Here is a 17231-nt window from a genome sequence, read left to right as displayed (position 1 = left end):
ATGGATCCGCGAAATACGACACCTTCCATGTGCAATCCACAGTTTTCTCACTGCCATCACTAGAATATGGGCTAGACAGGGGCGTGCATAGAGATGTAAGGGCCCCATAGCAAGGATCAAACCAGGGCCTCCAAACAGAACAGAGGGGGTTCTGCCTAAACCCTTTTCAGTGACCCTTGGGCCATTATTTGTGCCTCATTTGCTAAAAGTTGTTCCTTTAGAGAGTAGAGTCCTGACCACGTTTTCACCTCCAGTAGAAGAGGAGATAATCCCAACTAAGACTGGGCCCCCTCTTGCCTTGAGCCCCATAGCAGTCACATGGTTTGCCACTATGGTAGTTATGCCCCTGGGACTAGAATAGGACATGTTCTATAATTTGCAGAATGGACACACGGAGGCGGATAGCAAATGGATGACATCCGTGTGCTGTCCATTTTTTTGCAGACCCATAGAAATGAATAGATTCATGTACAATCTGCAAAAAATACATATCGGACACGGATGCAAAATACAGTCGTGTGCATGAGCCCTAACACTAATATACAATCTATATATAGCACTTGCACAAAAATTGCTTTTGGATCATTTTTGCATTTTTATTAAAAACTGTTCTCCACTGTATTCACCTGTATGTAATGAATAATATAATCTGTACAAGTAGAATTCTTTATCAATATTGTATTTATATTGAACTACGGTACGTCTTGTATTTGTTACATTCACAGTTCTTCTGGTTGCAGACAAGTCTCCTTGACCATAGTTTAATTTTATGTTACATTCAGAATTTAGTATATAAAAAGTGAATACTGAGATATGCCGTGGTGTGGAGTAGGTGGACAGACTGGGTTTGTGATTGATGCACGACACTACAGAGTGCTCTCAACTCTAATATTAAGCATCAGCATGTCTCATTTTGGTATCAGTAGTTGCAGTCACACGTGTCACCATGACTAGTACTATGGCTTATGACTAGTGTATACCATATACCTTATGGTCATATATGTACCTTATGATTGGTTTATAACTTTAACATCAGATTACACTGAATTGGTTGGAGACATTAATCTATCAGAGTATTTTGAAGACTTCTGTTTAGTAGCCTGATTTATTTGTCAGTGCACACATAGATAGGAATGGGTTACAATACTCAGGATCAGTACGGCCTAAGTACAGCATATTATTATCTATTTGATATGCATAAACTATTACATGTTTTTAAAGACCAGCATACAGAGAGACTTTAACCATACATTCCATATGCTGTGGAGATTATAAAGAAATATATAACATAAATCTTTGGATTTTAGATGACATGCAGTGTCAACTTTGGAGATGTTCCTAGATCTTTCATTTTAGGTACCATACAATGGTTTATTTAATTAAAATATTTATCGTACTTGATCATTTTCATGATGATGCAGCTTACCAGGACCAGCAGTTTTGTCGTTTTATTCTGGATTAGCTTCTCCATCTAGGTTAACTTCAATGGTGTTCTCAACACTGTTTAGCTTGGAGTGGAATAACATCTAGTATGGCACATAAACAGAAATAGCTGAACTTTTTTGCTTGAGGTAATGATATATTAGAGTTGAACTGGAGTTGAACTAAAGAGGAACATTAACACAAGCTTTGCTCTGAAAACATAAAGCTTTAGACAGGCTACCTTCTCACTCTGTATACCAAATACTTTACTTGTCAGTACCTCATTTTCACATCAGCTTCACTTTATGCATGGTTGCCTCAAATGTCTTTTCTGTACATTCAAAATGCCTGCTATTTACTGTGATTAGTTCTGTCATTCATCATGACTTAATGTAAGACCTTGTTAACCTTTGTCCTATCTATATACAATAACTTAGTGTGTCTTATCCTTCCTCCTGAGAAAACACAAGTCATAGGTGAAGATAACTTCCTTCATAAAAGCTAACACGTCATAGCTTAGCCAACAAAAGTTTATATTCAGCCAAAAATGAAGATTTCACATTGCTCCAGAATCCACATGTGAAAAGATTCAAGTGTATGAAGTATTTTTCTTAAAGTTTTTTGTAACAGACCTATCAAAGTCTTTTCATACAAGACTAGGAAACTTGTGTCAAACTTGGGATGTCATGGGGCTGTAATCTCCCTGTCTCCTTTATCAGGTTACTAGCTTGTGTGATTATATCAGCGTGTCTCCGGGGCTTTTCTTCTTTCTGCTATCCTCCCCTCATGTTCATATCCAATATTGTGATTGTCCTTGAATTGCCATGCCCATCATTATCCCCGTTGGATGCAACAAGACATGTATAGCTTGTACATGTATACAGAGAGAAAGACATGCAGGGGCCACTGTACATGTATACAGAGAGAATGCCCACACCTCACACCAAAGAGGGATGTCATTTTGGAATAAAGTCTTGGAGAGATAGTACCTTAATATTTGCTAATACAAATTATCAGTGCTTTTAGTTAGAATTCCTGGATGTCTGCTTGTATGTTTGTTAATTAAATAGCTGATGGTTTAACTTTTTTATGTATATTATATTATAGATATTTTCAAAGCTGGAACTAATTTTATATTTTGATTACTCCCTTAAACAAATTCAGCAAGGTAATTTAGGCTATACATGAGCACTGCCTTCCCTTCATTGTTTAGCTGTTTGCCGTTGACATCACAGCAGTGAGCAGGTGTAATTTTAAACCATCTCCTTCACTTCAATAGGATGGTTCCTTCCTATTCAAGTGTATACTACAGAGCCGTCCCCTTTACTGTTTCTCATGGAGACCAATGAGAGGTTTCATGGGAAAATTTCATAGCTCATTCCAAAGTGCTGTTTTTAAGGAAACCACATCTTGTCTCAGCAACTTGACTTCCACAAATCTCTGGCTAACTGTTAAAAGCTTTTCTTCAAAAGATTAACATTTATGTAAATGCCATATACTGTAGAAAATTGTATTAAAGAGGGATTCCCATCTTAGGCATTTATGGCATATCCATAGGATAATAAATATTCATTCATGTTACATTAGGCAAAACATTACAAGGTTTCAATTTGAATCATCTTAAGGAAAAGAGGCTATATTTTCCAAACATTAGTGAGGTCAACATTGTAGTCTAGACCAATATGCACAATAGAACTCTATTAACTTTTTTTGTAGTAGTCTAGGAGGCTAGTGTCATGTAATGAGTTCACTTTGAGGACAAGACATGTTTAATTTTGACATGCTACCTGTGTCATAAATTTGCTGGGTTGGACCCCTGGTTCAAAATAAAACTGCTTGGTGAAGAACAATCATATTTGATCCTTTCATTGACAGCAGAAGACAGTTGTGTATGTCTAGTAGAGACTCTGGGGATAAGCAATAAATCTGGACTTGAGCATGAGAGATTGTTGACTTAAGCAACTCATTAAGGAAGGCTTGAGAGTGACCTATATCAACAGGGCTTTGTCAGAAGACTATCTAATCTGGGATATGGCTAGATTCAACAATCAACCTTATCTAGAAAAGATCTACCCAGCCAGCCAACACACCAAATCGTAGTTAAAGAGGTCTTCCAGGCTTTCAATATCAATTACCTATCCTCAGGAAAGGTCATCAATATCCGACTGGCAGTGTCTGACACCTGGCACCCCCGCCAATCAGCTGTATGAAAAGAAGGTACATGCTGTGCGTGAGTGCCGTCTTCTGTCTCACTTCCTGCTTGTCATAGACATAACAGCAGTGAGCAGGAAGAGAGACAGGAGACACCACAAGGCACATACAACTCTTCATACAACTGATCGGATGGGATGCCAGGTGTCGAACCCCTGCCGATATGATATTGATGATCTATCCTGAGGATAGGTCATCAATATTAAAAGCCTGGAAAACCCCTTTCATACATTTAGGTCCAATTGAATTGGTGAGTGGTCAGAAATTGGCCTATCCAGATCAACAATAGACTAAACTGCTGTACAGGGACTCGGATTCCCCATTACATAGCCAGTATATCACATTTCATGTCTATTAACCATATGAGAAAAGAAAGAAACTTTGACTAGCAGATGTAGTCTCAATAGGTTTTACAATGCAACGGAACTTCAGAGAAAATGCAGTGCAGAGGAGACTGTGCCAGTACAACCATTCGAGAAGTACCAGGGGAGAGAATTTATGTATCAGTGATATCTCTCTGAGAGTATAAAGAGTGGCAGCCCATTGAACCCCCAAATTACTGGATCTCCTGGAGATAGATAATATAGGGATTGTCATGTATATACTGTGGACACGTGGACCAAAAAAAAAATTGACCAAGAATATTAATTTCAGACCTTTTTCCACTTTTAATATCACCTATTATCTGTACATTTCAATTGAAAAACAAACTGAAATCTTTTAGGGTGGAAAAATAAAACAAAATGCACACCCTTAACCCCTTAAGGACACAGCCCTATTTCACCTTAAGGACCAGGCCATTTTTTGCAAATCTGACCAGAGTCACTTTAAGTGCTGATAACTTTAAAACGCTTTGACTTATCCAGGCCATTCTGAGATAGTTTTTTCGTCACATATTGTACTTCATGACACTGGTAAAATGAAGTCAAAAAAATTATATTTTTTGCACCAAAAAATATCAAATTTAACAAAAATTTGGAAAAATTTGCAAATTTCAAAGTTCCAGTTTCTCTACTTCTGTAATACATAGTAATACCCCCAAAAATTTGGATGACTTTACATTCCCCATATGTCTACTTCATGTTTGAATTATTTTGGGAATGATATTTTATTTTTTGGGGATGTTATAAGGCTTAGAAGTTTAGAAGCAAATCTTGAAATTTTTCAGAAATTTACAAAAACTCAATTTTTAGGGACCAGTTCAGGTCTCAAGTCACTTTGCGAGGCTTACATAATAGAAACCACCCAAAAATGACCCCATCTAAGAAACTACACCCCTCAAGGTATTCAAAACTGATTTTGAATACGTTGTTAACCCTTTAGGTGTTGCACAAGAGTTATTGGCAAATGGGGAGGAAATTTGAGAATTTTATTTTTTTGTCTAATTTTTCATTTTAACCCATTTTTTCCACTAACAAAGCAAGGGTTAACAGCCAAACAAGACGGTATCTTTATTGCCCTGACTCTGCCGTTTACAGAAACACCCAATATGTGGCCGTAAACTACTGTACGGCCACACAGCGGGGTGTAGAGTGAAAGGAGCGCCGTTTGGTTTTTGGAAGGCTGATTTTTATGGACTGGTTTATTTACACCATGTCCCATTTGAAGCCCCCTGATGCACCCCTAGAGGAGAAACTCCCTAAAAGTGACCCCATCTAAGAAACTACACCCCTCAAGGTATTCAAAACTGATTTTACATACGTCGTTAACCCTTTAGGTGTTGCACAAGAGTTATTGGCAAATGGCGATGAAATTTGAGAATTTCATTTTTTTGCCTAATTTTCCATTTTAACCCATTTTTTCCACTAACAAAGCAAGGGTTAACAGCCAAACAAGACTGTATCTTTATTGCCCTGACTCTGCTGTTTACAGAAACACCCCATATGTGGCCGTAAACTACTGTACGGCCACACAGCGGGGCGTAGAGGGAAAGGTGCGCCGTTTGTTTTTTGGAAGGCTGATTTTTATGGACCGGTTTTTTGACACCAAGTCCCATTTGAAGCCCCCTGATGCACCCCCAGATTATAAACTCCATAAAAGTGACCCCATCTAAGAAACTACACCCCTCAAGGTATTCAAAACGGATTTTACAAACTTTGTTAACCCTTTAGGTGTTGCACAAGATTTAATGGAAAATAGAGATACAATTTAAAAATTTCACTTTTTTGGCAGATTTTCCATTTTAATTTTTTTTTCCAGTTACAAAGCAAGGGTTAACAGCCAAACAAAACTCATTATTTATGGCCCTGATTCTGTAGTTTACAGAAACACCCCATATGTGGTCGTAAACCGCTGTACGGGCACACGGCAGGGCGCAGAAGGAAAGGAATGCCATACGGTTTTTGGAAGGCAGGTTTTGCTGGACTGTTTTTTTTTACACCATGTCCCATTTGAAGCCCCCCTGATGCACCCCTAGAGTAGAAACTCCAAAAAAATGACCCCATTTTAGAAACTACGGGATAGGGTGGCAGTTTTGTTGGTACTAGTTTAGGGTACATATGATTTTTGGTTGCTCTATATTACACTTTTTGTGCGGCAAGGTAACAAGAAATAGCTTTTTTGGCAGCGTTTTTTATTTTTTTTATTTACAACATTCATCTGACAGGTTAGATCATGTGGTAATTTTATAGAGCAGGTTGTCACGGACGCGGCGATACCTAATATGTATACAATTTTTTTTATTTATGTACGTTTTACACAATGATTTCATTTTTAAAACAAAAAAAATGTTTTAGTGTCTCCATAGTCTAAGAGCCATTGTTTTTTCAGTTTTTGGGTGATTATCTTAAGTAGGGTCTCATTTTTTGCGGGATGAGATGACGGTTTGATTGGCACTATTTTGGGGTGCATATGACTTTTTGATCGCTTGCTATTACACTTTTTGTGACGTAAGATGACAAAAAATGGCTTTTTTTACACCGTTTTTATTTTTATTTTTTTACGGTGGTCACCTGAGGGATTAGGTCATGTGATATTTTTATAGAGCCGGTCGATACGGACGCGGCGATACCTAATATGTATACTTTTTTTTTATTTATGTAAGTTTTACACAATGATTTCATTTTTGAAACAAAAAAAATGATGTTTTAGTGTTTCCATAGTCTAAGAGCCATAGTTTTTTCAGTTTTTGGGCGATTATCTTAAGTAGGGTCTCATTTTTTTCGGGATGAGATGACGGTTTGATTGTTACAATTTTGGCGTACATGCGACTTTTTGATCACTTTTATTACCTTTTTTTGGGAAGTAAGGTGGACAAAATTTCAATTTCATCATAGTTTTTTATTTTTTATTTTTATGGCGTTCACCGTTCGGGTAAAGTAACATGACCGTTTTATAGATCAGGTCGTTACGGACGCGGCGATACCAAACATGTGTAGGGAATTTTATTTTTTTAATTTTTAATCAGTGATAAATGTGTTTTTTGATTTTTACCTTTTTTTCACTTTTTTTTTGACCCAGACCCACTTGGTTCTTGAAGATCCCGTGGGTCTGATGTCTGTATAATACAGTACTGTACTCTATATAGGGCTCTGTACTGTATTTTACTTACACTGAACAGATCTATGCTTTCAGCACAGATCTGTTCAGCACCATGGACAGCAGGAAGCCTGAGCAGGCGTCCTGTTGCCATGGGAACCTTCCCCGTCTGCTCAGTTATGGTCAGAACTGCGCAGACGGGGAAGGGTAAGGACGGGGCTCTGGGGGGGCTGTCTGGGGGCTCTCTCCCTCTCCATCGGGGGGCTGCAAATGCACTGCAGCCCCCCGATCGGAGAGGGAGGGAGCTCCCTCTTACTGTTAACTTTTTCCATACAGCGGTCCGTACGGACCGCTGTATGGAAAGGGTTAAACGGCTGACATCGCATCACCGATGTCAGCCGTTTATACCAGGGTGCCAGCAATGTGCTGGCACCCTGGTATACCCACTGTACACCAACGATTACACAATAGGAGGCGGGCGGGGGATCGCGATCCCGCCTGCCGCACCGCCCGCCTCCCGCACCGCCCCCACCGCCCGCAACACCCCCCCTGCACCTCCCACCGGGCTAAAATCATTCAGAGGTGCAGGGGGGGGTGATAAAAATATATTTTCGCCACACTAAAGTTTCTGATCGCAGCGGTCAGGGACCGCAGCGATCAGAAACTGCAGAAAGCGCAACAAACCGCAGGTCTGAATTGACCTGCGGTTTGTTGCGATCGCGGACATGGGGGGGTCACGGGACCCCCCCCGCGCATTTAGCCGAGGTGCCTGCTCAATGATTTGAGCAGGCACCTTGTTCCGATCACAGCCGGCCGCACGGCAGTGATCGGAACAACACATGACGTACCGGTACGTCATGTGTCCTTAAGGACTCGGGAAACATGCCGTACCGATACGTCATGTGTCCTTAAGGGGTTAAACTAATACTTTGTTGAAATAACCTTTGAATTTATGACAGCATTCAGGCTTTTTGGGTAGAAGTCTATCAGCATGGCAAATCTTGACTTTGCAATCTTTGCCCACCATTCCTTGCAAAAGCGCCCAAAATCTCTTTATGTTAACCCACAGATAGTCAATTGGATTTAGTTCTGTGCTCTGGCTGGGCCATTCCAAAACTTTGATCTTTCTCTGGTGAAACCATTCTTTTGTTGATTTGATTTTGTGGAGGTAGTTGTGCTGAAAGGTTAAATTCCTTTTTTTATCTTTTTAGAAGAGACCTGAAGGTTTTCTGCCAAAACGCATTTGGGACTGTTCATAATTCCCCCCACATTGACTAAATCCCTAGTTCCAGCTACAGAAAACCAGCCCCAAAGCATAATGCTGCCTCCCCCATGCTTTACTGTGGGTATGGTGTTCTTTTGGTGGCGCACATTGCTGGCTTTGTACCAAACATATCTTTTGGAATTATGGACAAAAAGTTCAACCTTGGTCCCATCAGACCATGACACATTTTCCCACATGCTTTTGGCAGACTTGATGTAGGTTTTGGCGAAACATAGCCGAGCTTAGATGTTTCTTTCTAAATAATAGCTTCCGTCTTGCCCCTCTACCCCACAGCCTAGATATATGAAGAATACTGGAGATTGTTCTCACATGCAGTGCACAACCAGTACTTGTCAGAAATTCCTGCCGCTCCTTTAATGTTGCTGTAGGCCTCTTGGCAGCCTCCTGGACCAATTTTCTTCTTGTCCTTTCATCAATTTTTGAGGGACGTCCAGTTCTTGATAATGTCGCTGCTGTGCCAAATTTATCAGCTTCGTGATGATCAGCTTCACTGTGTTTCTTGGTATATCTAATGCCTTGGAAATTTTTTGTATCTTTCTCCTGACCAATACCTTTCAATAACGAGATCCCTTTGATGTGTTTTAAGCAGTTTATGGACCATTGCTTTTGCTGTAAAGTGCACCTAAACAAGGACGGGAAAAGCCGAGAAGAGCTGAACTTTATATGGGTTTAATGAGAATCACTTTAAATGATGGCAGCTGTGTACTGACTACTATTTAACATGAGTTTAAATGTTATATCCCCAATTATAAGAGAGTGTGCAACCACATTATTTTAGTTTTATTTTCCCCCGTCTAAATTATTTCAATTTGTTTTTCAATGGAATTGTACAGATTATGGGTCACATTGAAGGTGGAAATAAATTTTAAATAATTTGTCTTGTGAGTAAGGCTTTTTATATCCACTGTAGAAGAAGACCATAACTCTCTTACATAGAACTTCTAAGCCCTGTATATTTCAGAAGAAAAATCTTAATGTAGCCATAGTTCAGGGGCGAGATCATGTGGAGAATAGACACTTTTCCACAAGTAACATGTAGTCAGGTGCTGAAGGAGAACACTGTATGTAGAAGGTAGAATAGGAGAACAGGAAGTCTCATGTACACTCAGGTTAGCAAATCGTAAAATCAGTAGAAAGCTTGTTAATAATTTGGTACAAAACAAGAGATCTCAGTGTGACATACATATTAGCAAGAGGTAAAGAATTGAAGTAGCTGACCCTTGAATATCAGTGTAATTAAACCCATAACTCTTATGGACCATAGCATGAAATATTAACTTTTTACCAAGGGTTTAATAAGTAATACTTAATAGTTTGGATGCAAACCATTAGGGCAGATTTGTTTATATGTTTATGGAAGTTTTATGGAATAAAGTCACAAATTATGGCATATACCACATGGGGGCTATAGTTTGCACCTTTTTACAATTCTTGTGTGGGGCTTATTTACAATAATTTACTTCAGAAACTGATGTACATTATAGCTAAAATCTGCTAGCTTGTCTAGATTTGAGCTTTGTAAATGTAGAAAATGCGCCAAGAGGTAGCCAATTAGTAAGAAGCCTGTATTTCTTGCTTTAACTGACTTTTTGCTAAGGCTCATGTATGAAATGTCAGTTTCACTAAATCTGCACCATTTCCTGGTAAAGGAATATGCTCTGAGCTCAGCAAATATGCCCACAACTTCTAATAAATCAGCTAGGTACATACAATTAAAACCAGAAAAAAATGTCAATATAGTATTGTAGTGGTGAAAAACCACAGATGGCACTTTGTCTAACTCAGCATGTCTACTTTATCAAAGTCAGTGTTTTGCACTACGTTTTTTCATAAAACCTATGGGTTACCAGGTTCCTTTAGACTGATTTATTTTAATGTCTTATTTTGCAATATTAACACACATTATAAAAAGTGAGATTATCCATGGTGTGATGATAATAAACAACCTGCAAACTTAAGATGCTGTGCCAAGATAACAAGATAAGGGTTACAGTTTGGATAATCTGAAACCATAATTCTGAGTCCTGTTCTTCAGCCACAAAACCATAACACACAATGGGAAGATAACCTATATTTCTAGGCAAATGGTGGACGTTAGTACCATAACTCTGGGCAAACAATATCCTACTTTTCTGTACCTTTCCTATGCAATTCTTTATTCATATTTACGCATACATATTTATTATTGTTTGTTTCTGCCAGTCTCCCAGATTCTATTTTCAAAACCACAGAATATAAACTCGCTGAGGCTGGTCAGGCCAAGTCCAAGTAAACAGTGGCTTGATTCACAGGAGCAAACACTGAGATGTTTCTCTTGGGTGGGGTACCTTTAGCTTTGTGAGACTACAAGAAATGCAATGAATCATATGATATAAAATATAGAACTGGACTGTGTTTCAAATGATTACTTTTTAATTTTACCATATTTTCATTTTTTTACCTTTGACATTTCTGTGGACATATAATACTCCACAGTACTTGTATAAACAGAATGTTTTTCTAGTATCACTATCTTACTTTTTTGAGCTGAACCTCTTACAGAAGATACAGTGAAGTTAATATCATGGCAAATGCTATGGAATAAATAAGCAGTCAGAAATTGTATTTTAAAGTGGTCAGCATCTCTTTATTCTAAATAAAAATATACAATGGTACAGATTAAATTCTTTCTTCATTTCACTTATTCTATTTGAAAGATATTTGTGCTTCCTGAATCAAATACCAACATTCAGGGCTGTAGACAAGAGGGAGTTACATTCCTTAATCTTTAGGGCTAGTTTACATGGCGGATTTTACAAAGGATTTTTTTCAATTTGAATGACACTCTACTGCGAGCAGACACCATGTCCGTGTAGCATCTGTGTAGAATCTGCACCAAATTCCACCAGAAAAAGATTCTGATTTAAAACAAGCAAGAAGTTTGGTTGGCACTCTGGACAAGTGTTGCACATGGAAGAGATGCGTTCCGGGTCTTTTCAGATACCAAGTAATCCCGGCACTCATGCTTCTTCAATTCTATATGCTTTTATTTCCATAACATAAATCATTACATTAGGATGCATTTTGAACCATCCTTGTAAAAGGCTCAGGATTGTCCAAATACATCCTAATGTAAGGATTTATTTGATGCAAATAAAAGCATATTGAATTGAAGAAGAATGAGTGCCAGGATTACTTGCCATCCATCTGAATTGAGACTTTCTGTACATTTTTTTTTTGCATTTAAACATTGAACCTTATTCTTTAAATGAGATGTCTGCTTTAACTGTTTTACGTTATAAAAATCGGTCCTCAGCTCACCTGACCTCTGTTAGCCAGAGCAAACAGTAGCTCTTTCTCCGGCACTCCAGCTGTTGTGAAACTACAACTTCCAGCATACATACCTGCTCTGCTTTTCTCAGAACTTCCATAGAAACAAATAGAGCATGCTTGGAATTGTAGTTTCACGACAGCTGGCGTGCCGAAGGTTGCTGAGCCCTGATCTGGAGTATACAGCATGCTTGTGCATTGTATTGGTGGGCCACTCATTTTAAAGAGTACAGTGTAATGTTTCATTTTGGTCATGCAGGGTCGTGGGTATGTGTATTTGTGTGTTTTCTGGTCTACAACAGTATTTTAGAATTGCCAGCAATTACAAGCATCAAATATCATGAAATTAATACAGTATTTCTAAAGACTGCAGCATTTACCTTTATCCTATTATAGACAAGCCCTGAGAGTCAGTGTTTGGCTCCCCAAATTCTTAGCATTTCAACACTCAGCGGTTTGGAAAGTGATTTATGAAACTGTAAGTTAAGGAAGTGGATGGTTTATTTATTTTAGCTCAATCTTTCATAGTATGCATGACAAGGTGGGCATGTCTGCCTATTTCATGATACTTCATACCTTAGATCCATTTGATATGCTAACACAGAAACCGATATTAAAGAGTATAGCTATCATTAACATGTGCTGTACATCCATAATAACAGCATGTAAGAACAGACAGGCAATAACCACATAAAAAAGTGGCAATTTGCATAAGAAATGCATTGCACTCAGTCTAAATGAATTACAGAAAACTACAGTAAAAATGTGTATGGATATGTATTACACTGCTGGATTTTACATTGGATGGCATTATAGCCAGTGTTGGTAAATGTATAACTTGCGTTAATCATATTTGATATGTTAGTTTAAGATGTCTGTCATGAAATTTGAATTGCATTTTGATATTCTTTATTCTTTTTTTTACAGGACATACGGGACGGTTATTAAAATCCTTATGTTTCACCAGTCTTTCCTTCCTGTTAATGCACATCATCTTTCAAATAACAATAAATAGCTTGGAGGCCAGAAAGATAATAAACCCTTATTTTAACTGTAAGTGGATCTTTTTTTCTTTGGGTTTCATTATGTTCTACATACCGCAGAGTAAATCTGTGCCAGAGTAAAAAATTACAACCACAACACCCAAAGCTCGCTAAAACTCCCAGGGTTCTATTGTTAAACTTATAGAACTCTATGGGGATATAGGTTTGGTTCAGTATAACCATGGGGTGTCTGGATATTGCAGAAATAATACAGAGATGTTAAAATACACTGTTATTTTAAATATCTGAATTGGCCAAATTGAACACAGGATGTTTAAAGGGGTTTTCTGAGACTTTATAACTGATGAGGATAGGTCATCAGTATCTGAACGTTAGGGGTATGAGCACAGCAGCCTTTTCCCAGCTTTTCCAAGGCCATTTATCTGTCACGTGGCCTAGACGCAGCTCAGCCCCATTCTCTGCGATACCAAGCACAGCCGCTATACAGTGTATGTTGCTGTGCTTGGTAAGGGAGTGCCACTGCCTTCTCCCAGATGTCACACACCGACCGATCAGATACAGATGACCTATCCATAGGATAGGTCATCAGTTATAAAATTTGGAAAACTGTTTTAACCATCGTCAGTATTTTGGGGCTATGGAGCCCTATTTGTCAACTTTGTGTATCTACTCCTATCGCCAATTCACAAGGTTAGGGCACTGCTAAGTCAAAGCAGGGTTGCCCTATTTTACCAGTGTGACAAAGATGGAGCTTTTATTTTATCCGAGTTCTAATATTGATTTTGGGTGAGGATTATTTTATAGATGTGAGGTATCAATGTGGTTACATTGATGTTTTAAATGGACTTACCGTATAAAGGGAAATTAAAAAAATAAAAAATAAATCTTAGGCACACTAGGGGCAACAAAATTAATTCACATCTTACTGCTTATTTCTGTTGTGTAAGGTCTTACATTACTGCTGCTTCTTCTTAAAGTGCACTACGGAGAGTTATAGTCTATAGACATGATACCAGCTAGTCTCCACCCACTAACTGTGAAAAACAGAGGTTTACAGATTATAGAGGAAAAACTGTTAGAAATGCCAGATACATGTCTTGTAATGGGCAGATATAGGGCCTAGTTTATCATATAGTTTCGCCAGTTTTCTGTCGTAATAAACTCGCAAACTGCGTGTTTGCAACTTTTTCAACACCAATTGCACACAAATTTTTGACATAGTAAGTGGTGTTTCTCAGTTGCCTTCCCCACTTTCCTGAAAAGATGGCATGCTGGATAAGGGCAGGGCCAGTGACCCCACCAGATTTTTGTCTTCTTTTACACCAGTTTTCTGGCATAGAATAAGACTGAAATACACTCCAGCCAGGGGCTGGTGTAGATATCAGTTCAGGTGTACAGACTGGAAGCTTCTAATTTATGATGAGGCGTATGCCTCGTACACCTCATTATACATTAGGCACAGCCTCTAGCAGCGTGCGGGGTTATCATAGACCGGCATACGCAGCTGGTCTATGATAAATCAGGGCCGGAGTGTTACCCCTCATATCACACCTACATGGCAGCTTACTCCAGAAAATAACCTAATACAGTAGTTACACTTTAAACACAGTCTACTGGGGGAGAAATAATTGGATTTATTGATAGTATACTTTAAATATAGAAGTATTAGTCTGCTATTTCTACTAAGCTAATTTAATAAATAGTTCAACTGTATAAATTTTACTAGCATTTGTGGTTTGAAGAGAGCAAAGCCAAACAGTGAATTTAAAACTGAAATATAAAGAAAACATTTAGGCATTAACTTTTGTATATATGCAATCATTGATTCAAGTTTACTGAAAGGAAATTTAACATGCCTGACCTAATTTACAGGGGAGTTTTATACAGTGAATATTTATAAGACAAATGTAAAAGGTTAGGCATATTCTGAATGCTGTCTGCAGTCTAGAAATGAACGATATACAGTAAATCCTGAAAAAGTTTTGTACAAATCTTTCAGGGTTAGGGTACTTTCACACTTGTGGCAGAGGATTCCGGCAGGCAGTTTCGTTGCCGGAACTGCCGGCCGGATTCAGTAATCCGGACGCAAACAGATGGCATTTGTCTGACGGATCCGGATGCGGATGCGTCTGACAAATGCATTGAAATACCGGATTTGTCTCTCTGGTGTCATCCGGAAAAACAGATCCAGTATTTATTTTTTTAACAGATTTAAAGGTCTTCGCATGTGCGGACCGGAAGAACGGATCCATCAATGCTGCAATTTTAATGCCGGATCCGGCACTAATACATTTCAATGAAAATTAATGCCGTATCCGGCATTCTGGCAAGTGTTCAGGATTTTAGGCCGGAGAGAAAAATACAGCATGCTGCGGTATTTTCTCCAGCCAAAAAGCGTAAGAGGGACTGAACTGATGTATCCTGATGCATACTGAATGGAATGCTCTCCATTCAGAATGCATTATGATAAAACTTGACGGAACTCAATACCGGAAAATAAAAACTCTAGTGTGAAAGTACCCTTAGTTTCCTATTTCTGTCTCCTTCATTTTGGGCGGCAGTGAATCCACAAAAGTAGAGTTTGGATGAGATGACTCCCTTCCCACCCCCACACCCCTGCTTGGTACCACCCACATTCCTGTACAGAGCTTCAATGTGAGCGCTGACTGTGAGAGCAGCACCCGCTCTCCGCTACACTAGTGCGTGGGTAGCACAGCATATTTCTCCCTCAACCCCACTCCTGGCTTGCGAGTGTGGGTCACAGTGTCCTCTACAGTCCAAACAATTAGGTGTCAAGTCTCCCTCTATTGGCCAATATATATACCCTATTTTCCAGACTATAAGATACACTATATAACACACCCAGTGGCGTAGCGTGGGTTGCCAGCACCCAGGGCAAGCCATGTATTGTGCCCCCCCCAACCTGTGGACACTCCCCTTTTAGAGATAATGTAGTAGTCCTATATAACACCACAGATAACATGGTGGTAACTCTCTAAGTACAGATAATGTAGTAGATGGGTGTGAGGCCCCAGAATTCAGAACACATACAGTGTGACCTGAAGTCTGGGGCCAGGATGCGGCAGGGTGGGCAAAATTCTCCATCCACCCCCCAACCCTACCGTGAAAGAAATATGTGTTTGGACATTACATACATCACTACAAAATATACAATATAATACAGCACCACATACCTCATCCATCCAGTGACATCTCCTGTGATGTAGAATTTCCTCAACGTCTTCATTCAGAGATAAGACCGCCATGATACCTTCTTTCAGCCGCGTCTCATCTCTGCAGAGTTTTATTATTATTAGTTATTATTATATATAATGGCCCCCTCTGTATAATATATAATGGCCCCTCTGTAATATTAGGATATATAATGGGCCATTACATATCCTAATAATATGGAGGGGACCATTATATATTATAATAATACAGGGGGGTCATTATATATAGTAATTATACAAAGGGTCCATTATATATCCTAATATTACAGAGTGGTCATTATATATAATAATTATACAGGGGGGCTATTATATATAATAAATATTCAGGGGGCCATTATATATTAAACAGGCGGGCCATTATATATTATAGTTATACAGAGAGGCAATAATATATAATAATCATGCAAGGGGGCCATTATATATTATACAGAGGGGCCATTATATATTATACAGGGGGGCCAATATATATTACATTTATACAGAGGGGCCATAATATATGATAATTACACAAGGGGGCCATAATATATTATACAGAGGGGCCATTATATATAATATTTATACAGGGGGACCATTATATAGTATACAGTGGGGCCATTATAAGTATGCCATCCATTGTTTTTTTTTTTTTTTGCGGATCCATTGTAGCAATGCCTAAAACTGACAAGATTAGGACATGTTCTATTTTTTTGCGGGGCTACAGAACAGACATAGGGATGCGGATAACACACGGTGTGCTGTCCGCATTTTTTGCGGACCCAATGAAATGAATGGGTCCACATCCTATCCACAAAAACACCGGAACGGACACGGAAACAAATTACGTTCGTGTGCATGAGGCCTTAATATATAATCATTATACAAGGAGGTCATTATATATTATAGAGGGGCCATTATATATTATACAGGGGGCCATTATATATAATAGTTATACAAGGGGGCCATTATATATAATACAGAGGGCCCATTATATATAATAATTATACAAAGAGGCCATTATATATTATATAGAGGGGCCATTATATTTAATTATACAAGAGGCCATTATATATTATACATAGCGGCCATTAATAATGGGCCACCTGTATAATTCTAATATATAATGGCCCCTCTGTTTAATATATAATGGCCCCCCTGTATAATTATTATGGTATATATAATGGCCCCTCTGTATAACTATAATATATAATAGACCCTCTGTATAATATAAAACAGTGCCTATTCTTTCTAAATATACCGGCCTCCTTTGTATCTCTTCTGCCCACCTCCATAGTACCCCCAGTACTTACATAA

General features: G+C 38.7%; 1 protein-coding gene across 5 annotated transcripts in view; it reads left to right on the top strand.

Annotated features, from left to right (window-relative positions):
* The window catches only part of PIEZO2 (piezo type mechanosensitive ion channel component 2), a 537568-nt gene that overhangs the window by 221648 nt on the left and 298689 nt on the right, over window positions 1-17231 (top strand). For all 5 annotated transcript variants that reach the window (XM_044293449.1, XM_044293451.1, XM_044293452.1 and 2 more), the window contains exon 3: window positions 12632-12757. In XM_044293449.1, coding sequence (XP_044149384.1) covers window positions 12632-12757 — 126 coding nt within the window. The remainder of the gene's footprint in view (window positions 1-12631; window positions 12758-17231) is intronic.

Source organism: Bufo gargarizans, chromosome 5, assembly GCF_014858855.1.
Source record: "Bufo gargarizans isolate SCDJY-AF-19 chromosome 5, ASM1485885v1, whole genome shotgun sequence".
NCBI lineage: Eukaryota > Metazoa > Chordata > Amphibia > Anura > Bufonidae > Bufo > Bufo gargarizans.
Note: the sequence above shows the minus strand (reverse complement) of the source record. Positions and strands in the feature narration are given on the sequence as shown.